Source organism: Fundulus heteroclitus, chromosome 9 (genome assembly GCF_011125445.2).
Source record: "Fundulus heteroclitus isolate FHET01 chromosome 9, MU-UCD_Fhet_4.1, whole genome shotgun sequence".
In the NCBI taxonomy this organism is placed as follows: Eukaryota; Metazoa; Chordata; class Actinopteri; order Cyprinodontiformes; family Fundulidae; genus Fundulus; species Fundulus heteroclitus.
In genome coordinates, this window is record NC_046369.1 from 20,458,857 (window position 1) to 20,481,552 (window position 22,696).

Below are 22,696 nucleotides of genomic sequence, written 5' to 3' on the forward strand. Positions count from 1 at the left end.
TAAGCGAGACCGATGTTTTGATGATCATGGTTTACAACTACGCATAGTTTGGACTATGTAGCAGCCAGAATCTGTAACCCAAATCAAATTTCCTTTGGGACAATAAAGTTAATCTAATCTAATCTAATCTAGTCTAAACTAACCGTCGTTTTCATGGCAGAGATGTCAGGGTAAAGTTCTGCTCTACGCAATCATTGGGGAAGACTGCTGCTCAAAGAGCGCCATGTGTAAGAACATCAATGGAAAGTTGAGTGGAAGGAAAAAGTATGGCAGAGAACTAACCGGGATAACCTGAGTTTGGAGGAGATTCACAAGACTTTGACAGCAGCTGGAGTCAAGGGCACAGACATCCCCAGGACTCTGGCTGCAAGGTTATTAAGACGCTCCTCGACGAGAGACATTATCAGGCTCCTCTCGCCTCGGATTAAAGACGGAAAAGAACTGAACTGCTAAGTGGCTCAAAGCTCAGATGAAAGCATTTTGGTTTGTTTGGAGATCAAGGTGCAGAGTCCAGTTGCTTCACTGTTTCAAAGCTCTATGAAGACGATGGTTTTTATTGTCCAGCAGGACTTGGCTCCCGCCCAGACCGCCTAAAGGCACCAAAGCCGGCTTTAATGGCCGTGACATCAATGTGCTTTGATCTGCTAGAAAACTCTGTGCTCCACAACCATCCCAGAAATAAACCCGACGCATCGCTGTGTGTAACGAATGTCAGTTCCCCTTTGTGAACTGAAGTACTGAACTCATATTTACTGAGACGCACCTGTTCAAAGAGCCGTTTGTATTTCACGGCGAGCCGTTCAAACGGGACCAGAAGTCAGCTCATATCTCTAACGCGCCTGCAGAAGCAGATCTCGTGAAACTATGCTATAAATGCTAACTTTTTGACTCGTTCAGGCAGACTTGATGGGGGGAAGAAGAAAAATAAAACGTAATCCCCATTTGAATCACATTCATATGACAAAAACCTTTGGTAATCAGTGTTAATTGAAATGCATGCACCTTAGCTGTGGTTGGCGTAAAAGAGCACTTTGAGATAACATCGGAGATTTAAAATCCACTAATTGAAGTTTGGGGGAGTACCTCAGGGCTCTGTGTTTCTCGTGGCACCTTTCATGTTATAAAATACATCAACAGTCAACGTGAGGGTGTTCAAACTAGTCCTATTAGTATAAACAACACATCTATAGTAGTAATACACTTTAAAATATATAACAAAGAAGTTTCAAACAAAGGCGTCTGAATCGAAACGCCTTTTTTTTTTTCTTCATGTTAATGTTGTAAACGCACTTTCCCTGCAAGTGCTCCGAGGGTTGTGATCGCTCGCTGACGTTTTACTACAAACTAAAGAGCAAACAAAACTCAACAAAAAGGAAGTATAAAAAGAATCAACAAGCTGAAACCAGTTGATTGGTTAGATATGCTGCCACGAATGTTCAGTCATTCCTTAGATTTCTGGTTTTAGTCTTTTTTTATTGGCTTCGTCTTCTCCCTGTAGATCCTAGCGGTGTTAGAAAGGCGTGTGAACAGTCGTCTGCAGCCTGTCCTGAAGAGAAACTTAACCAAACCCCAAACATCTCAAAGTAAAAAAAATAATAAAAAATACAGATACTAAAGAAGTCCATTTTAATAAAAGCAGAGGGTAATCCCAGGCAGTGCGGCCTGCTGCTGTAGGTAAGGTGAAGAAGGTTTCTTTGACATCGGTCCGTGTGTGTGAATGTAGCATCAGCTCTCTCCTCAGCGGGACCCAGATGACACGTTGCTTGTGCTTCAGCGGGTTTCTCTTTGTGTTTGCGTGTCTCTGGATTATACTTGCTGTTTTCTATACTTATAAAGACCAACTCTACACTTTAAGGGACTTTAAAGATGAGGTAACTTCTGTTTAATGCGAGGACCTCCTTTTTTTCCCCCCCACTAATGCTTAAGCCAACATGTTGCACTATAACGAAGGGAACAAAAGAAAGAAGGTCCTTATAAGTATAGTATAGTGTGGTGTGTGGATGACGATGGGAGTGGACTCAGCTGAAGGCCTCGTCGTCCGTGTCTTCAATCAGCACCTTTGTGTCCTTCTTGGATCTAAAGAAAAACAGAAAATGTGGGATTTGGTCATTATTTGGCATTTTCTGTTCAGCTTTTTGCTTTAAGTATTTACATGTTTCTTCTTCAGCACTTAATTCAAAAAGGTTCAGTAAATGGACTGAATTTATACAGCGCTCTACTAGTCATGACGACCACTCAGAGTGCTTTACACTACAGCCACTTTCACCTAATCGCACTGAATCATACACCAACACGCAGATGCGGCACCATTTTTCCAGTCGGTGCCGGAAGGTTACACCGATAGTCGCTCCCGAAATGTTTGTTTTAACATGTGGGATCTCCTGATTTAAAAATTTAAAATAAATAAAGTTGACGCTGAAATCGCAGGAAGCCGGTCCCAACAGAAAGTTAATGAAGTAATTATAAACCCACTGTAATGAAGAGGTCTTCATTACTGGGACTGTTTTTAGGAAAAGTAACTGGCATTGCACTTTAAGAATACTTTTGCACTGTAAACTTGCACCTTAATTAGCACTTTGTTTAGCACAGCACTTTAAGCATGACTTTGCACAGAAAAACCATTTGCACACAAGAAGTTTTAACTATTTATTGAATATTTATTGGATATTTTAATAATTAGCATGTAGCCTTTTGTTCAGGCTCTGCACAGCTGCTCCTCATTGGGAAATGGTGTGGGCTCTGTGAAAAGAAGAATTGTTATTTGGAGCTAAGGTCTACTGTCTGGAAACTTAAGCAAATGGTATAGGATCTGTGAGAAGTGAGATGAGTCAGAGTGTTAGCATGTGGTGACTTACCTGTTTTCTGTGTCCTCTCCAGGGTGTTTGGACAAATGCTTCCCCAGGGGTCCAGACACCATTTATAGGTTCCGGGAGAGACCATGGGAAAAGCAGGGGGGGAACTTTTGCACGTATGTTTTAAGGGGTTTTTAGGTGTGGGTTTAAAAGATAAAATATTTATAAAAATAGGTGGGAATGTGTATGTGTATTTATATAATGTAAATATTGTATTTTATAGGTAAAGTTAGTAGTAAATTGTCTAGTGCAGAATGGTTTAACCCTTAATCAGCAGAGGGTATTTAAGGCAGTGATTGTGTCTGTAAATGAGGTTGGTTGTAGGTTGGTTGTCAGAGTGAATGCTGTTACCAACAAATAAATATATTACTACTTCCACATGCTGCGGCTTCGTCATCATTCCTGCTGAAACTCCAGCCTCAAAAGGCCACCAGCCGACACTCACTGACCTAAAGGTTTAGGTTTCCTTACCTTTCTCTCAGTCTCCATTTATTATGATGTCCAAAACCTATGGTGGGAACTTCCAACAATGATTGTAAAGATGGCAACACCCTGTACCTGCACGAGGCTGCCTTTTACTTTTACTTGGAGTTAAGTGCCTTGCCCAGGGGCACACTGACATGTGATAGGGGGAAACCGGAACTTCATGATTGCTAAACAGCTACACACTGAGTCGCTGTTGCCCGCCAACCAGATACCAAAATAATCAGATAACAGAAACCTGACCTGGGAGGAAGTCATATTTCCGTTTGGTGCCAGAAAAGCTGGTTTGCCTAATTAAAACCTCCAAGTTACCGTCTGCAGACTTTAAAACATATAAAGAAAAAAACGCAATGAAAATACCTAGACGATGTCAGAGGAAATAGTAATAAGTTTAAAACGGATATAAACTACGATGAAGGAAGTCTCTGAATAACGAACAGGAAGCAAAGTCTGAAGAGTTCGTACCAATAACTAATAATAAACTAAAACCTCCTTTCAGTCTACAAACTAAAATAAATATCTTCTTCAACTCGGCAGCTTTCGTTGTCGGTGATTCACACAGAATCTGCGTTGTGAGTTCTCACACAGAGCAAACAGGGTTGGGTTCATTTATAGAGTGACGGTGGTGCAGAGCCACAGGGCTTCGTCTTGACACCTCTGTTCCTGGGCCAGAGGTGTTTATTAGCAGCAGATCAGCCGCGACACAAAGGTTAAACCTGTACCTTTAGATGTGAAAACAATCTACCACTAAGAGTCAGGCCCTAATCTAGCGGTTAAACAATCTGCTGCTGCAGGATTTGATTTGAATCCAACGGTCTGAGTTCTAAATACTGGTGAATATACAGAAATCGACGACGGCTTAGCCCAAAATCAATCAACCCTGGCCCATTTAGATTAGACATTTATAGTGGCTTCAACTTTTCCACATTTTGTCACATTGCAACCACATAAATCTATTTTATTAGAATCTTATGTGAAAGACCAACACAAAGCGGTACACAATTGTAGAAATAAATTACATACGATTTCCTTTCTTTTCTTTTACGAATAAAAAAAACTGAAAAGGGCATTGTGCAAAAGTATTCAGCCCCCATGAGTCGATACTTTTTGTTTTTACTGCAATTACAGCTGCAGGTCCATGATCAAAGAGCTCAGGGACTTTCTCAGATTATTTTCTTACTATTTTGTGTAAATGTTCTTCCTCAGCCATATCTCAATCATCTTCAACCCACTAAGGATGGAGCTGTGTGAGGTTATCATGTCAATCTGAACCTGATCACCTTATTCTACACAGTGAAGAAGTGGGGTAGTCTTTACAAATTTGAGATGCCTTTTTTCTATAAATATAATATAAATCTACTCTAATTTCTGTCTTTAGTCCTGAATTAAATGGAAATAATTGCACATGCATGACGGCAAGGCCGGCTGTGATTCCTTACTGTGAGGAGGACAGCAGGGGGCGTCGTAGAGACAGGCTGTAGGACCTCTTCCAGGTCTTCTTTCCGGAGCGGTTCCTGACGCCGTCCTCCTGGTCCATCATCTGCTCCAGCAGCGTCTGGTCGTCAGCGTTGAGCGGCGCCACAGAGATATCGCGCACCGCTCGAAACTCACCGCAGTTATTCAGATGCTCGTTCTCCAGACGGAAGAAGTTCCAGACAAAACGCCTACCAGGCAGGTAAAGAGGGGGAGAACATGGGAGAGGCTGTCTTAGCTTAGTGATCCTGTCTGTTTAGAGCAGGGGTGTCAAACTCATTTTGGTTTAGGGGCCGCATACAGCTTAATCTGATCTCAAGAGGGCCACACGACTTAACTCATTGCAAGATTAAATAGAACTAATAAATGTGGACTTGTTGTTGATTTTTATATTAAGTTAATTTCACTTTCACACAATATATTATGAATAACCTCAGCGTTTTTAAGAAAAGTATGTGCAATTTCAACAATGCTTTTACTCAGTTAAACATTTACTTGTGCATTATGCATAAGAACTGATCACAGTGATTATACAATGTTGAAAAACATTTATTCACAATTTTTGGAACTTAAAAACACTGTCCTGCATGACAAAATACATCAAACAGATAAAAATTAAGAAATAATTTGAATTTTTCCACACCTGAAGCTTAATCTGCTAATTAAAACACAGCGCCCCTCGTGGACAATATAGGAACTGCATATTTTCAATTAAATGAAATACATGTTTTTTTCAATAATTGTTTTATCATTCTCTTCCTTTTATCTTGTCCACTTGTGAAAGTCAAATCTGATGAGCTCTTTGTGGTATCTTATTGCCACATTGCCAGACAGGACACTAGGAAAAAAAAAAAAAAAAAAAAAAAAAATTATATATATATATATATATATATATATATATATATATATTTATTTTTTTTTTTTTTTATAATGATAATGCATTTAGCCACAGGACCGGACCAAATTGTTCGGCGGGCCAGATCCGGCCTGCGGGCCGTATATTTGACACCCCTGGTTTAGAGCCTCACTAAAGTTTACAGAAAGTGAGGAGAAAATGTTATTTAGACTCACCTGAAGACTTCAAGCGGAGCCAGGACGGTGGCCACCACGTCGCCCACAGAGTGAGCCCGGGTCATCGTGACCAGAGAGATCTGGATGGTCCAGGCAAAGCGCAGGATCACATCCTCCACGATGGCACAGTAGTAGTAGGCCTGGACGGGAAGGAGCAGGGATATCAGCATGGGTAGGGCTAGAAGACCCTTACTGATGAGCAGAGCGTTAGTATGCACCTTGCATAGGTGATGGTATTAACCCAACAAAGATTTGGATATCACTGCTGTTTAGTAAATGCTGTTTTTGCACTGTTTTCTGTGGTTGTTGGCTTTGGGTACAGCTGCAGTTTATGTAGAAGCTCTCTGCTGTTCCTTGTAAACTAGGTGCTCAGCTGTTAAATGTTTAGGGGTGGCGTTCCCATTTACAGATGATTGACTACAGGTAGCGTATTCATGCTAATGCAGTGGTGGAGCGAGGCTGCATCTGAAAATGTCTATTTATAGCTCCTAGCTCCCGTTCATTGACCTTTCATGAGGACGACAGTAAGAACTCTATCGTGGGGAGGAGAGGAGCTTTGGACAGCCTTTAACGATGATCATTAGCCTTCCGAAAAATAACTACAAAACACACAAGTTAGACAAATGTAGCGAACCGCTAAAGCTCTCATTATACAAACCGAAACATATGAAGGTAAACTTATACCTTTAACAGTATCCGGTCCAATATCCTGTTATTGTCTTCTTAAACAGTCGACATACTGGTGATGATTTAGTTTTATTTAGTAACCCTAAATGTTTTCATTTTATGAATTGTATATATACATTGTATGCAAGACATAAACAAACAATCATAGTTGAACTTTCAAAGTTAACATACGTACACATACATTATATTTCATCACATCACAGCTGGCGATTTAATGGCTTCCTTTGATTTAAAACTTTGCCGATCCACTTATCAATCAGATCTCATTGCTGTAGACAACAAAGGTGGAGATGGACAAAGACCTCTGATCCACACGGATGACCAACAAGTCATGTGAAATGTGACGGAGTAAATGGTGCTACTTACAAGTGAGCGCTCACTTCTCTCCAGACATTTTTGTTACTTTCTGTGAGGTGGGCTGTGCTTATACTTCATGTCACGCAAAGGATTGTGGGATTCCTTACAGCTCCTTAGCACCAGTGAGGGACCTCACGAGGTTTCTGCACTAATGGAACCTATCATGCCTGATAGGAGGCATACAGGATCCTTTTCCTACCTCCTTCCTTACTGATTACACTATTCGGACAGCACTTATCATGGCGAGCGCTGACGCACTTCAGCTTTGGCTGAAGAGTCCTTATCAATTAGGTGTTTTCAGATGCAGCCCTAAACTTTTATTAAGGGAACCAAGGCTACCTTAGAGGATCCACAGACAATGACAATGAACTTGTTTATCAAAAAATCTTTTAAAATTGGAGTTTCTAAAGGTTCAATATATTTGGGTACCTAACCCATTAGGCACAAAAAAGATGAGATTTGTATATATAATTACCAGTTTATTGAAAAATATAACAAAACCTAAAGCAACTTGTCATATGCACGTATAACAGGTTCTATTGCTTCATCCTGACCTCAGTGATCACAATTACATGTATTATCCTTTTTGATTTAAGTCCTGTATGTCCAAATCTTAGTCTTGTCATTAATCTTTCCTCCTTTCTTCTCCTTCTTCCAGGCATCATTTGCCCCGCTGCCTTTTGAGCTGCACCTGGGGGGGGGGGGACATTATATTTCAGGGTGGTCCAGTGCCCACCGCGGCCCCAGCTCTAGCTCCGCCCCTGCACTAATGGACTGTCTCTTTAAAAGGAGCGATGATCCCTGAGGAAAGCTTGTGCCAAAAGAAGTCTGGATTTTATTGCTGTTTCAGACTGTGCCAGGGAGAAACCTGAGGTATTGTAATATTTATGAAGGTAGAGAGGGTCCGCAGATGTTTGTTATTCAGGTTCAGAAGTTCAGGGTCAGTGTGTGTTTCTGTGTCTAATGCGGCTTTACCCTCACTCTGACTCTACCTTGTGCGGGTACACGATTTCTTCTCTCAGGAAGGTGTTTTCTCCGGCGCCGCGATCGAACAGACCCCAGTCCATACGCAGATCCCAGATCAGAGTGTAGAGGGAGCTGATGGTGGAGAACACGATCAGGAGGTACAAAAACATGTCCGCGTCCGTGTGGCCTTGTTCTGAAACAGACAGACAAAACCAACGGGTGTCAAACCATTTAAGAAGCTATTCCGCGATCTAAAAAACATCTTCAATCTCATGTCCACAAGGGGGCGCCCTTTGGCCATGAGTTCAACAGCAAAGATGGTTATGATGGATGACCTGAAGCACCTGCTGCTTTTGCCTTTGTCCATATTAAGATGATTCTTTTTCCACTTTTTCACAGCTGGATGGCTGTCAACAAATGTACACGTAAAAAGCAAAACCTATGGAGCATAGACTCTAAAAACACTTAAATACATTTTGAGTTCAGAAAAGGTTATTGCCATGGCTCAACACAACTTCAACAAGCTATATAATTAATTTGTAGCATTTTACCTGAAATTAAAATGCTTTAGTCTTCTAAGCGAATGTCAATATTACATTTTTCTATGATGAAATGTTTTTTTTTTAATACAAAACAGAATTAGGAGACAAAGGCGATCCTGGAATTCAATAGAAAATAAGTTTAATGGTTCATCTAATAAACAATTTAAAGAAAAAATAATCTGAAAATCACTAAAGATCTTCCAAATAAAATACAACAGACTATAAACTTTCATACAAGAGTTATTTTTTGTGTTTGTATTCATGCAGTTTAGGAGAAATAATCTATTCTGTTTTGTCAGGAATATCTCAAGCTCTAATAGTAAATATCCGATGATATTAAGCTCAAAATGACTAAATTATCACAGATTTGACGGGGTTTTTAATCCAAATGTTTTTAACCGAACCGTTCATAGAAATATCACCGACCGGCTTTTAATCAGGTAATTGTATCAACAAGTACCGATATAAACTAACCTGTATAAAGAGTGTAGATGTTTCTGAGTGCTGGGAAAAGATTTAGAGGAATAAACGCCATTTATCTCCATCCGTCTGTGATTTTGGTCCTTACTAATTTATTAAGCCGTTACCCAGCATTCTCTGTTGCTCACGTTACATCTTAGCTCCCACTGCAGAATATTTGAGATGAAATGGTAAAGATTAGATTATTCTGGTGCCTTCTGTTTATTTAAAAGCCATTAAACCAGTTTCCAGAAGTCTGCAGTGTCTAATGTGTTCGTAGTCAGCTGCACTCGGCAGCACCGGCATGTGGGAGCGCTGTGGATGTGATCTGCTTGTCCCTCAGTAGGTGCTGGTGTATAAATCAGCACCCTGTGGCCTTCCACTTTGACTCACACAGCCACAGACACCAGCTTCCAGTCGGAGTCCAGGCTCGCTCCAATTTGTCATCGTCACTGTTTCTTCCCGCTACCGGCCAACAAGACGCCGGGGATTAGATCGGGGGGGACGGGGACGTTTCTAACAGAGAATTACTGCGGCGCTGCTCTGTTGACCGCTGCCTCCATTGTGCTGTCTGCTGTCTGCTGAGCAATGCGCTGGAAGCGGTCCCTACGGCCACACACGTCTCCCAGATGCAGATTAAACCTAGTCCTCCACAATGGACCCCTCAGTGGAGAATATCTGCTGGTGATTTCCTCAGTGTGTAACAGGTTAGAGCTATTTAACCCCTCTGTGTTTGTGGATGCCGTTTGTCACCAGGCTGGTTTCAACCGTTAGGAGGTTAAAACGGTGAGATGGACATTGATTGGATGCCCAGGTAGGGCAAACGGTGGTCACTGGCTGCTGTCACGCACAGTCTAGTCCCTCTGAAATCCTCGTGTTTCACTGAAATAAGTCTAAAGCAAGAGCAGTCAGCCCCTTACTATTAAAATGATTTCTCATCTGTTCCCATGGGAACACATTTCTTCAGCAAGGTAATACCATTTTACAGCAACCGGGACATAAAATGGTCTGATGAGAACGGCCACAGTGCCGCTTGTAGAGCCTCTACTGAGAATCAGCATGCAGACAAAGTTAATACACCTGTTCTAATCCTGTTATTTGGAGTCTCCCCTCTCTGCTGTGAAACAGGCCTATCAGGCATGGAGGGGCGTCCTGGGACCTAATGGATAATGGAAATTTCATTCACATCTCAGCTCCTGGCTTAAAGACCCTTCTGGTAAATCCTCCAAGCCTCTACGACCTCGTTTTCTCTTTCTAAGCGGTCAGAGGTGAAGTTATGGCTAGAAAGAAGGAATCTTGCTGCTGCAGAAGAGATCCAGGAACAGTAACCTAATTCATCTGATTTTACCACATTTATTGTTATTATGTATGGGAACTGAGTGGGATTTTTTTTCAATTAGGTATTTTAATTTCGTCATCTTACCACGCCTTTTATTTGCCAACATGGTGAGACAGCTCAGCCTTCAGCCTGAATCTGAATACCAGACATGCAGTCTGGCCTCAGCTGGGGCGAATTAAGAGGTCAGGGAAGCAGAGATGAACTAAACTCCGTCTTTTATCGTCATCCGTAAACGTGTTAGCGCAGCAACTTCTTCCCTGATAATGAATAAGGCAGCGGATGAAATTAAGTTATAAAAGCTGTCAGTTCTGGACTCCTTTCTACTCCAGCAGGGTCCTGGGAATCAAGCTTTGCTCTCCCTTCATCAATTCAGTTCAATTCAATTTTATTTATATAGCGCCAATTCATGAAACATGTCCTCTCAAGGCACTTTACAAGGTCAAAATCAATCAGATTATACAGATTTGGTCAGATTATACAGATTGGTCAAAACTTTCCTACATAAGGGAACCAGTTGATTGCATCAGGCTTCAAACATTTCAGCTCCACCTCCACCGCCATGAATCTCTCACAGAGACGGGTTGAAGACGTTAAAAAAAAGCTTTAAAATAAAGACAGTGAGATCCTAGGGTGCCAGTCTGTGCTACAGGTATCCAACAGCAACCTTTGGAAATGTTTTTGACCTCCCTCATCCTTCTGGTTGATTAAAAACTTAATTGCTTCTCTTGACTAGTTATAGGCGGTCACTGCTTCAAGCTATGCCAAGTGTTAAAAAATGTGCATGTAATACCTGCTTATTAAAACTGTGTTACAATAGAAAGAGCGGGACGACAAACAGCCGTGATCTACATGGTTGCAGCAGGCGGCTTGTGTCTCAGACGTTGATATTCCTAATTTCAAATTACATTTCTTTTTATTTGAGGGAAGACAAACAACTTCCCAACATGACCTAAGATTTCATGCCGTGTTCTCCATCTTGGTATTGTGCACCGGGCCAAAAAAATGTTGGCCTCACTGGCGTCTCGTACGAACTGCTGCAAAGGCAGGAATCGCTAATTAAAAACGAAGCAGTTCATTAACACTCGCTTCTGCCTTTATTTAAAGATGTTTAGAAAAAGCCCTAGAACATTGTAATTGTAGAGAGCGACGCCGCACACAGAAGCATTGCATCTTTTCTAACACTCCTTACACGGCTTTTGTAAGCCAGCGCCTCTCCTGTTGGATGCATTGTGCAGCAAAGCCTAGGAGAAACACGGGAGGAGGGTCGAGCAATGAAGCAGCAGCGTGTTGAAGCAGGAGCAGCAAAGCCTTGGGAGACGTGCAGTGGACTGGTTCGCCTTCTCAATTAGGCGTCTGCTAGACGCTTCTTCATTCGTACTCGGAGGAAAATTTCTAATTGGGGGAGGGCAAGAAAATTTTTCATTACTGAATAGACCCCTTGCAACCACGTGACTCCGTTACCCAGAACCCCTTGCGTGGCGGCCATATTGGTTGGCACGCCATTTGACGAAATGACTAGTTCTCCATGTATTTTTCTTCTTTAGATAACGTATCACAAGATCGTTTTAAGAGTAAATTGATGGTTGATGGTATCAGATTGCCAGATCCACACAGCAAAAGCCTGAAGGGACGGAGCGAGTCTGTGAAATGCTGGCCAAGGGTTTCGTACCGCGACACAGCTGCTTTATAAACACACAGGCCAGTACGGACAAGAGAGCACGAAAGCCATGAAACCACTGGACGGCTACAATTATTTTATATCAGGAAAAAGGCTCCAGCAACGCCCGCGACGCCATGAGGGATTAAGCGGGTCAGAAAATGGATGGATGGATGTTCAGACATGTTTGTGTAACAGCACAAAGCAGAGAGGAAGACCCGCCCGGTAGGTTAAAAAAACATCACTCACTACGGATTATTTAGGTGTTTTTGTCTTGTTAAAATGGGTGGGGGTGTCGGCGACATTGCAGCGTAAACACAGAAGTACTAGCGTCCGTGAACGGGCGGAGGGGAGGTGGCGATCGTTACACTGACCGGAGAGCCGCCGCTGTCTGGAGCAGCAGGAAGCGGGTGCTGCTCCAGACAGCGGCGGCTGTCCGGCCCGCCGGAGAGCCGCCGCCGCTGTCTCCGCCGCCGGAGAGCCGCCGCTGTCTGCTGCTTCAGACAGCGGCGGCTCTCCGGCCCGTGTAGCGATCGCTACACGGGCCGGAGAGCCGCCTCCGCCGCCGCCGGAGAGCCACCTCCGCCGCCGCCTCCGCCGCCGCCTCCGCCGCCGCCGGAGAGCCGCCGCTGTCTGCTGCTTCAGACAGCGGCGGCTCTCCGGCGGCGGAGACATCGGTGGCGGCGGCGGAGGCGGCTCTCCGGCCCGTGTAGCAGCAGACAGCTACACGGGCCGGAGAAGCCGCTGTTGCTGCTTCAGACAGCGGCGGAGGGGAGGTAGCTATCGCTACACGGGGCGCTTCTCCGGCCCGTGTAGCGATAGCTACCTCCCCTCCGCCGCTATTTAAGTACAACAATGACTAGAGCAGAATTAAGTTGTATTTACCGGAGATGAAGTGTAGACTGCAAATTCTCTCGTAGAATGATGGCTCCTCCAGTCCATTGGGAGGGTCTGCCTGCGCTCTTTTCATTGAAAATATCCAATTCTTTCTTATTTCCTCATTCTTCGGTAAACGACAGAAACGTACATCCAACGATTTGGAATGCCTCTGTGTGCAACCGGGAGCACAACAAGTCGTAGGCATTGTTTAGATTCCAAAAATAAACTAACTAAAAGTACGCTCTAAATCACCCGTTTTGTCATGTAGTAGACGGGCTGTCAGGCTAGCCTGCCCACCAAGATGGAGGCGCGCACCCCCGATCACGTGACTGTGACGTCAGATGCAAGGGGTCTATTTAACAGCTGTTTTATTTTTGAATCTTTGCTTAAATCCATGTTTTAAAATCAAACTGAATACAACTTATGAAATCAAATCAAATCAGTCTATTTGTAGAGCGGCAATACACAACAGCTTTCATCCCAAGGCTCTTTACAGAGTCTAACCAGTCAAATCCGATTGGTTAAAAAGTTTTCTACCTAAGGAAACCCACAAGATTGCATCGGCTCACTGATCTCCTGCATTCACTCCTGGATGATTACGTAGCGACAGTGGACAGCCGCTTGCATTGTGCCATTGACTTTGCAGCAATACCTCATACAGTGCACGCACGCAGCGACAGTGGGAAGGAAAAACTCCCTTTTAACAGGAAGAAACGTCCAGCAGAACCAGGCTCACTCTGACCCAGCATCTGCCGCAACCGTCCGGGGCTTTGAGAAGACAGAGCAGAGACACCCAAAAAGCCCCGCAGCACTGGGGTACTTCACTGAAGGAGTACTTTCAATGTGATGGAAGAGTAAAAGGCTGGTTGCAATAGCAGCTTCTGAAGAAGCTTCGTCTAGGAGAGAGACACAGCCAAGTAGATAAACTCAGAGCCAGCGTTCAAGTCTAGAAGATAAAAGCCAGCGCATGCATTTCATCACAGTAAAAGCTCAGGCAATAGTTGTGTCTGTGAGCAAGACAGAGTTGACCTCTCCAGACGTGAGGTCACCAGCAGCAGCAGCAGTAGACCGGCCGACATCCCTCTCCAGGACGGCGGCGCAGCCGAACAAAATACCGGGCAAGATGCCGCTACGGTATTAACAATATAACTATAATAATCAATGCTATTTAGGCAACTGTAGAAACAGCTGCTCCTTTTCTGTTTTAAATGAAAACAGTAATTGTTGTGTAAATACAGTGAGATCCTGATATTATCCAGGAGGTTATCATTCAGTGAGAATGTCTCTGGACATGTTTCTGCTACAGCATTAAAAAGATTATTAATCGGAGGCTCCTTAAGCCTCTTTGCCAGGGGTACCTTTGGTTGTTGTGAGTGCTGCATTGGGGTAATTACACCTCATTCATGTAAGGCACTTCTCTGTGCATCTTGCACACATCCTGCCAGATATGAAACACTCCCGTCTAGTTAACAACGTGCCTTAAACGGTCATTTCTAAATAACTCCCTGAAATTCAAATCAGCATTAGGCTTGTAATGTCGCGGCCATAAATCAGCCAGCCGTAAATCTGATCCTGTATTGATCCCAAACAATGCTTCCGCTTCAGCGTGAGGCCTGTAACAGTGTTCAGCAAGGGTCCTGGACGCCTGCCGAAACCAGAGGATGTGATCGAGTTCAACCAGTTACTACTGGCAAGACGGACTCTCTACTCTTTTGGAAAACCCTTTAAGACTGACACAACACAGACAAATACCTCCGTAGCCGTTTATGCAGAATAAACACACCTCTCCAATGCTGCGGCTCCGGATCGCTAAATGCGACTCCGCTCAGTTTATTAAATTTAGCCCCTTGCGGCGGAGAGAGCTCCATGATTTATTAGCATCATGATGTATTCTGTCCTTTTGCTTTCCCGGATCTAAATGCGGGAACCGACTCGCAGGAACCAGCGCGGCGGTCTGACAGCGAGGAAACACTTAAACCTTCTGGCTGTGATCAGGATAGCAGCGAAGGTGACACGAGACACCGGGACGGTCGCCAGATAATGACTGGCATCCGAGGCACCGTCTGCAGCTGGATCCGGTGGTGTGAACATGACACTGGCCGGCTGCGGCTCTGCCAGGGCTGCGGAGAAACGCAGGCAGCCGTGGCGCCAGTGTGGAGGAAGAGAGGCTGCAGGTTTCTTTTGAAGGAAGTCTAAGATTGGATGCTGAATTATTTTTTTTTTCCATAAAAAAAAAGAAGAGCTACAACTGACCGTGATCCTTCAAATTTCCCAACAACAGCCGATTTCCTCAACCACCATCATCATCATCATCCACGGGAGAGCGTCTCTCCAACCTCCTGTTCCACTTAACCAACTGTCGGCCTCAGTCTCCATTACATGCAGGATGAAAGACAGCTTCACAGAGAATAACACATGAAGAGAGGCCATTAATGGAAGGGCGCACAGGCTTCAGACCAGAGGAGGAAGGAGGATGTGGTCTAATGGACGTCTTTCCTACCGAGAAGTGGGTTTGAAAAGAAAAAAGGAAAAGGAGAGATTTCTACAGCCTCGGCCTCTCTGCTTGGGTTCATCTAAAAGAACCGGCGGTCGGCATCAGAGGCAAAATGTATCGATTCATATTCATACAGGAAAAAGACTAAAGTCAGAGCGAGAAATAACATTTAGCTCTTTGAAAGGCTGAAGATTAGGTTTCACCGCTGGCATTTTGCCGAAAAAGTAAATCTGTTTGGAGGGAAAATGCCAGAGATTAAATACATGTCAAAGGGAGGGGGGGGGGGGGTAACTACTTTGAATGAAGCAATGTGGACAAATCGGAGAGTTTGAAAGGGAGCTGCTGTGTGACATGTCTTTGCAATCAGAATAATGCCAGGCTAATTGCAAAGCTGTCACACAGAGAGTGACTGGACTGTTAATCCATCATTTTCTTCATGTTTTATGTGTTTTTTTCCCCCACAACATTTCCAGTGGCAGTCTGCCCCTTTGATTCTTCTTCCTATTTGTTGTCCAATGAACATTTCTTCTCTCTCTAACCTCCTGCCCTGAGAGTGAAACCACACTGTGAATCACAGCAGAATCTTGTTTATCTGCAGCTCGGCTTGACAAACCTCTCCGTTGCGTTATACAGCTCTGGGCACAGAGAAGGAAACCGACGCCGGCTTCCAGCAATTGCACTCAAGGTCACCTCTGCTCTCCCAAGCACGCACACACAAAAGACTCAGAGGCTTGTGTGTTGACATGCTCTTCTAACACAGCAGCACATCAGCGCCGTTGATTTAAAGCGGCAGAAAGTCTCACATCTCTCTTCGGTGTGTCTGCAATGATTCAAAACGGGACTTTTACGGGCGCTGCGTCTGGGAAATGATGCTATCGTCTCTGCTCAGCACAAATCATATCGAGTACCAGAAGAGATGAGTCATGAAGCGGTCATCCCGCTGTACCGATGTGCCGCCTGTCCCCGGGTCTTACCGTTGTGCGTGGCGTAGAGGGCCGCGAAGGTGACCACAAAGAAGGTGGTGGAGTATTTGCCGGCGTTGACCAGGTGCGGGAAGGCCCTCTTGGTGTCGCGGTAACGCCTCAGGCATTGGATGAAGCGGAGCCAGGCGGGCAGACACTGGATGATGGCGCGCAGGCCGTACCAGTAGCTGTGGCAGATGTGGTCGTTGGAACCTGGAATAAAACACAACAAAGTTACAGTTTCTTTCTCTTTGGGGGATGATGTCCTATCTGCATCCCTCCCAGCACAGGATCACTCTTCATTATGACGGTCAGACATTGACTTCTGTGCAGCCAAACATTTCTAATCCATTAGCTCTGTGTTAACCGGCAGAATGGAAGCAGAGGGAGCACAGAAAAAGCAGCAATTAGCATCACATCCATCATATTTTCCAAACACCTCAGACCCTTATCACATGCAGTACATTGCAAGAGTGTTTGAACACCTTTAATTCCTCCACTATTGGTGCAACTATATGAGAAAACACAACGTACTGCATGATTGTGGTGTACAGGGAAAAAGACGCATGGTTGTAGCTCAAGCTCAGACGGACTGGATGGAGAGAGCGTTACTGAACTACTTTGAAGTGCTGTTACAGATTCTCCATCTGATCTGGGTCTACACTTTGTATTCTAAGAAAAGAATATATTTTCATTTGAACCCCTCCATTGTATCCCGGGATGTATGTTTAGGGTCCTTGTTCTTCTGGAAGACGAACCTCCACCCCGGTAACAAATATTTCATGGCCTCTAATAGGTTTTCCTCCTGGATTGTCCTGTATTTAGCTCCAAGCTTCTTCTCATCAATATGCTGGTGAAGATTCTCAGTCATCCAGGTCATGGTCATTCCAAAAAAAGTCTGGAGTAATGTGGAGTAACAAGCAAGTAAAAGCTTGTTACTCCACATTACTCCAGACTTTTTGAATTGAGAAAGCTTCCCGGAGAGGAAGCAAAATGTCTTCAACTACGGAAAACAAGTCCAGTTGCTTTGTTTTTTTACTTTTTTGGGAATCTTCACATCAACTTTGACCTGCTTCCCTGTCCCAGCTGAAGAAAAGCATCCCGACAGCTTAATGTTGCCATCACAACAGATTACCTGTGTGATGGAGACTGGTGCGTTCAAGGACTGCTCTGTTCAGATGAAAGTTTAACTTTCATCTGAACAGAGCTTCTTCTTTCCCATATGTCCCCTAGATGCTCTCTGGCAAATGGGACCTCTTGAGGTTTTCTTTCAACAATGGCTCTTTCTTGCTGCTCCTCTCTTAAGGCCCCATTTATGCAGTGCACAAACCAGAATTATTCCACCTGAGCTATGATCTATGCAGCTCCTCCAGAGTTACCATGGGTCTGTTTCTCTAGTTATTGCTCTCCTTGTTCAGCCTCCATGAGACGAACAAAGCTTGAGATGTTGCTTTATAACATAACGTTGCTTTAAATCTCCTTTACCAGTTCATGACACTGTCTGATCATTAAAGTTAAAATCAGAAGCCCTTAAGCAGCAGCTGGATCTAAAAGTAAACAACAAACAGGTGAACTATGTTTATTGATTAGGTGACGTCTGCGGACCACAGAAAGGTCATCATTGTTAGACTTTCATCAGTAGAAAAGCTTGTTCCATTTCACATTTATGCGCTACTTTGTGTTTGTCAATCGCTTTAATCCCACTATCAAACTTTTAGGTTTGTGATTTTTTTAGGACAAAATGTGGGGAAAAGAATTAAAGGGGTATGAATGCTTTTGCACGCTAAACACTATTATTATTGTTGTTGAGGGTGATGCAAGGTGAGGAGGAGGTTCCCAGTGTGAACAGTGGATCCAATGAATGAAAAGGCGCAGACACAAAGTGACAGACAGCCATTCACACTCACATTCACACCAACAGGCATCACTACTGCTGCACCACAGTGCTGCGCCTCATCTATAGATACTGACTTCTTTTATCTGCAGGAACAACTTAAAATGGACAATTCTCTCACCAAACAAACAAGAAAAGAAAATATTATATGAGCCATTGAAATATTAATATACACAAGGTTGACATTTCTTTAAATATATACAACATATAACCATATAATGTATTTCCAGCAGAAAAAAAAATGAAATAACCTTAGTGTAAACTGCAGCTGTTGTTTGCAAGACGTGTAAATAAATTAAAAAAAATCATACGGACCCGGACCAGTTCAAGGCGTGGGACAATAAATAAACTTGTCTAAGAGCAAATGTTGAAGAATAATACTGACTGGACAGGTTGCTAGTCCGTCATGGGGACATCACACAGCTTGGGGTGAATACCAAAACGCAGGATTTTGGACCAAAACAAAAAGGAAGTCGGCGTGCAAACAGGTAATTCATGCAGGCGGAGGCAGCTAGGAACCTTCTAGCTGTGGGCCAATCTGAATCAACGGCTCACCTTGGGGTAGCAGCAGCCCCTTGCTGTCGCTCCACTGAAGCTCAAATATGTAGAAGCAGATGAGATACTCCAGGTCCATGAGCACAAACACCAGAGAGTTGAGCTGATCTGCCAGCCAGAAGTCTGCAAACTCCACCCGATGAAACGGTGCCGTGAACACGCGAAACTGGAGGCGAACCAGAGAGGAAAGACATAAAAAGGTGAGAAGAGGACATGCAAAGAAGCCCTGAAAAGGAAAACATCTGGTGCATTTCAGAAAACCCCACGGATGACCTTACCAAAGCAGACTGTGGCTCAGATGTCACACTCGGTTAAAAGCGAAACAAGGACAAAGTGATCCAATAATTAGGGTGAAGTGTTTCAGGGAGACATTTTAAGACGGGGAGAAAGCTCTGAATAATCTGAAGCACGGGGAAGAATAAATCCTCCGGACTACCTTATCGGCCCGGCGCAGGATGCTGTGATGAGTCACGCTTTGTGTTGGTGTGCATGTTTTATTTGTGTCGCTAATAAGTGGAGCGATGCACAAGCACACACCGGCCTGGCGCTGCGTCTATGGGCATGTTATTTGGGATATGAGCTTGGCAGGAGCTCCAGCTATTGACCACCTTTGTAAAATGATACAACCCTGCTCGACTTTTTCCATTAACCCCGCGGGCCTCATCTGACATTCAGCCGGCGACGCTACGCGGCTCCCCGTATACAGTCTCAGAGAAAAACCTCTCTGCACTCCAAATGTCAGAAAAAATTGATCCTTTTCTTTTTTTTTTGTGTTGCACACACTAACAAACACGCTCATCAGTTCTGCATGTTTCTCTTACCGTGCCAATCAAAGTACGTATCGATCAGGAGGATTTTGCGCCCACTTCCACTCTGCGCGGATGCCTCAGGGCTAATCCTGCAGGTTTTCATTTACTGAATATACCACGGGTGCGCACGTGTTACATCTGCAGCGGTTTGTTCTACTGTAACCTTTTGTGAGTGGTTTCTGTTGCAGAGCCTATTAGCTCTTAGGGCGAAAATACATTTTAGTGAACTGCAAGACTGAAAGATCTAATAAGAGTAAAAGAAAAAGCGATATACTACATCACTCACTGATTTGCATGCGAATCATAAAAAAGAAATCTGCTCTGATTTGCTCAAAAAAAATCCCTTATGCTGTTGTGATGGTGCCAAATCAATCAAGGCTGATTACAGCCTCATCCCTGGAGGAGGGCGGAGGGAGCGCACTGGGAACTGTGGGACGCTGTGAAGGAAAAGACAAGAGCATGAGGAGGGGCCGCCTGTATAGGGGAGGAGGGGGTCTATATGGAGGAGGAGGGACAGGAGAGCTCAGGGCATCAGCATGCTGATAGATCTATGCCGGTAATGATTGCACAGTCACAGCCTCCGTCTCCCCTGAGACAAGCTCTGTTCTATTATTCCTCAACCCTTTGGCCTCGGCCTCACTCCAGCCAACCCTAAAACACACACACACACACACTTATACACACACTTATACACACCCCCCACCCTCTGTCCTGCAGCGACAGAGACAAAGAACGGGGTTTAATACACATGCAGCTTCAGATGAATATCTGGATTGTACCTGCCTCCGTTGAGGAGATGAAGACACAAGCATCCCTCACACCCGTTCACTACACGCTTCAATTCCAGAAGACAACAGCAGGAAAATGCACAACTCAAGACACACAAAGCTCAAATAAATCAAATATCTTCTTCCAATTCTGATGTTAACATGCACTAATGATGCTTTGTAAGCTTCTGAGTTTAATTCATGACACTTGACTTAAATGACGCAGCACCTGTGGGTGTTTTTTTTTAAAGGCAAAACCGTAAACACACAGCTTCCTTCTGACATTACAGTAAAAAACAAAAACAAATAATAAGTAAAGATATCAGGAAGAGAATCGCGGACGTCCACAAGTCTGGTTCTATCTTTGACTGCAAATTTCCAGATGCCTAAACGTTTAAATAATATATGGAGGTGTAAACAACACGGGAATGATGTTTACACTGAAATGCCACTCAGTGACAGAGAAGCCAGTACACCAAAAGCAACATCAAAAGCCAGATTACACTTTTAAAAATGCAGTTAGGGGCAGGATCTCTTATTTCAGTACAAGCGTACTAAACTAAAACATCAGCTTGCCTCAGCATTCAACCTACAGTATGTTCACTGTCCTTATGTCCATCTTACGGCCTGCTTTGAGTTAAAAGTCCTGGATTTTTTTTCCTCCCCAAAAAACCTATTTTCCCAGAACCTCCCATTTAAGTTTGTTTTCCACTTTGGGGTGCAAAACGACAGCATTCATGTAAATTGCATCCACAGACACAAAACGTGTAACTTCTCCTACAGCAGGGAGCGTCGACGGACATCTTGTTCAGCCGTTGATTGTGATAGAGAGACGCCTATCGTCAAAAGATTAATCAGTAATAAAATCATAACATAATACTGTCACAGCAGAGAAGCTTCAGAACATGGAGTATGTAAATTCACTGAAACCTACTGCTGCCGTCATTTTAAAAGGGTTTCACTGATGTGGACTTGCTGATGCTGACTGTGATTATTTCCCAAATGTTAACGCCATGAAACAGAAATCACTTTTTATTCAGAGGAAGTTTGAACTATTCACAATTTTTTGATATATGAAGCCTCAGCGGCGTGTCCCAAAGAAAAACATAAACCACAAATACAAACAGGGTAGAGTCTTGCGTCTGCTGTTAACGATCCAGGGGGGTCGTGGCTGTTGATTATCTGTGCCTCAATCAGAACATAAGCTGCTTAAAACCCATACAAAGCAAATCTGACTGGAGAAGTTACTCCTTCTTTCCCTGTAGACTGGCTATAAGCACTTATCAATGACTTAAAAGCTCCAATGGTTCAAGGTAACCGAAATTATAAGCTGTAGACAAGTTAAAGCCGATACAACTGAGTTCTAATGACAAAAACAATGTAAACAACTTGAAATGCTTAGAGCTCTCCTTTCAAAAGAAGTCCATCCAAACATCTCTGGTGAGTGACAAAAGGACGACAACTCTACCGGGGCCTAAATTTCTTCTGTCATGAAGTTAAATAACAGTCCTAGAAAACAACTCCATGCTTTACAAAAAGGTCCCTGCGATTGAAAAGCCCCTGATGGGGAGTGTGCCAAGAGAGCTCACGTGTGTTTCTGTCCCGGGATGATGTACTGCTTCCATGTTGCATAATACAGTTTCAGGTTACGGTTCTGGATGCCAGGCTACTACTCCTGAGCCCATGTGGCTCTATATTGATCCAAATGGCCCGGCGGTTTCTTCTGAAGCACAGCTTAGACTGTGATGTCGTGGGAATCCAGCTTTGGTTGCAGACCTTGGCCTTTATGCTCTGAGATTTATGCAGACATCTTGAATCTTGTTTCAGAATATCAAATGCACTGCGGAGGCTGCATGTACGGTATGTGCCACCAGCAAGTCAAAACAACTCACTGCATGAGAGATCTTCAAACCTACAGGCCCTAAAACAGTATAATACTGCAGTTCTACTCTCTTCGCGAACTGAGAAAACCATTAATATCTCTGCAGTGACGTTTCTGTTTAACTAAGGTATGAATTTAATGCAGAACATAGTGATTTATTTTGTTAAAATCATAGTATTGTTAGGGAAAGGTATGGCTGAGTACATGTGTAGCGAAACTTGACACAAAACAAAAATGCTGTAAATCAAAACTTATATTAAACAGATAATTATTAAGATTAATCAGCATCTTAACTGGTTTCCATTTGAGAGATTCACGGTTGTCAATTTAAGAAGTTGACTAACCAGCAGTTTGAGGAGCCAGAAGCGGGATTTGTAGTAGCAGGTTTTAAATGGGTTGATGAGGAAGAGCACCACGAAGCCGTAAAAAATAAGAGGGTTGATCTGCATGGGCAGGTAGGTGTACTCTGAGAATAGACACGAGAGGATGCTGAGACACCATAACACACCCAGGAAACCAGCAATCTGCAGGAGAAACAGAAAGACAGCGGCATTTAAGCAAAGCTCCA

At 43.7% G+C, this 22,696-nt stretch overlaps 1 protein-coding gene across 1 annotated transcript in view; it reads right to left on the reverse strand.

Moving 5' to 3' along the window:
• Positions 1 to 880: 880 nt before the first annotated feature.
• xpr1a (xenotropic and polytropic retrovirus receptor 1a) overlaps positions 881 to 22,696 on the reverse strand; it is an 82,882-nt gene continuing 61,066 nt past the window's right edge. The window contains exons 9-15 of the mRNA XM_036141211.1: positions 22,473 to 22,652; positions 18,671 to 18,836; positions 16,234 to 16,434; positions 7,916 to 8,082; positions 5,880 to 6,019; positions 4,775 to 4,999; positions 881 to 2,076 (exon numbers count right to left, since the gene is read on the reverse strand). Of these exons, the coding sequence (XP_035997104.1) occupies positions 2,019 to 2,076; positions 4,775 to 4,999; positions 5,880 to 6,019; positions 7,916 to 8,082; positions 16,234 to 16,434; positions 18,671 to 18,836; positions 22,473 to 22,652 (1,137 nt within the window). The 3' untranslated portion in view covers positions 881 to 2,018. The remainder of the gene's footprint in view (positions 2,077 to 4,774; positions 5,000 to 5,879; positions 6,020 to 7,915; positions 8,083 to 16,233; positions 16,435 to 18,670; positions 18,837 to 22,472; positions 22,653 to 22,696) is intronic.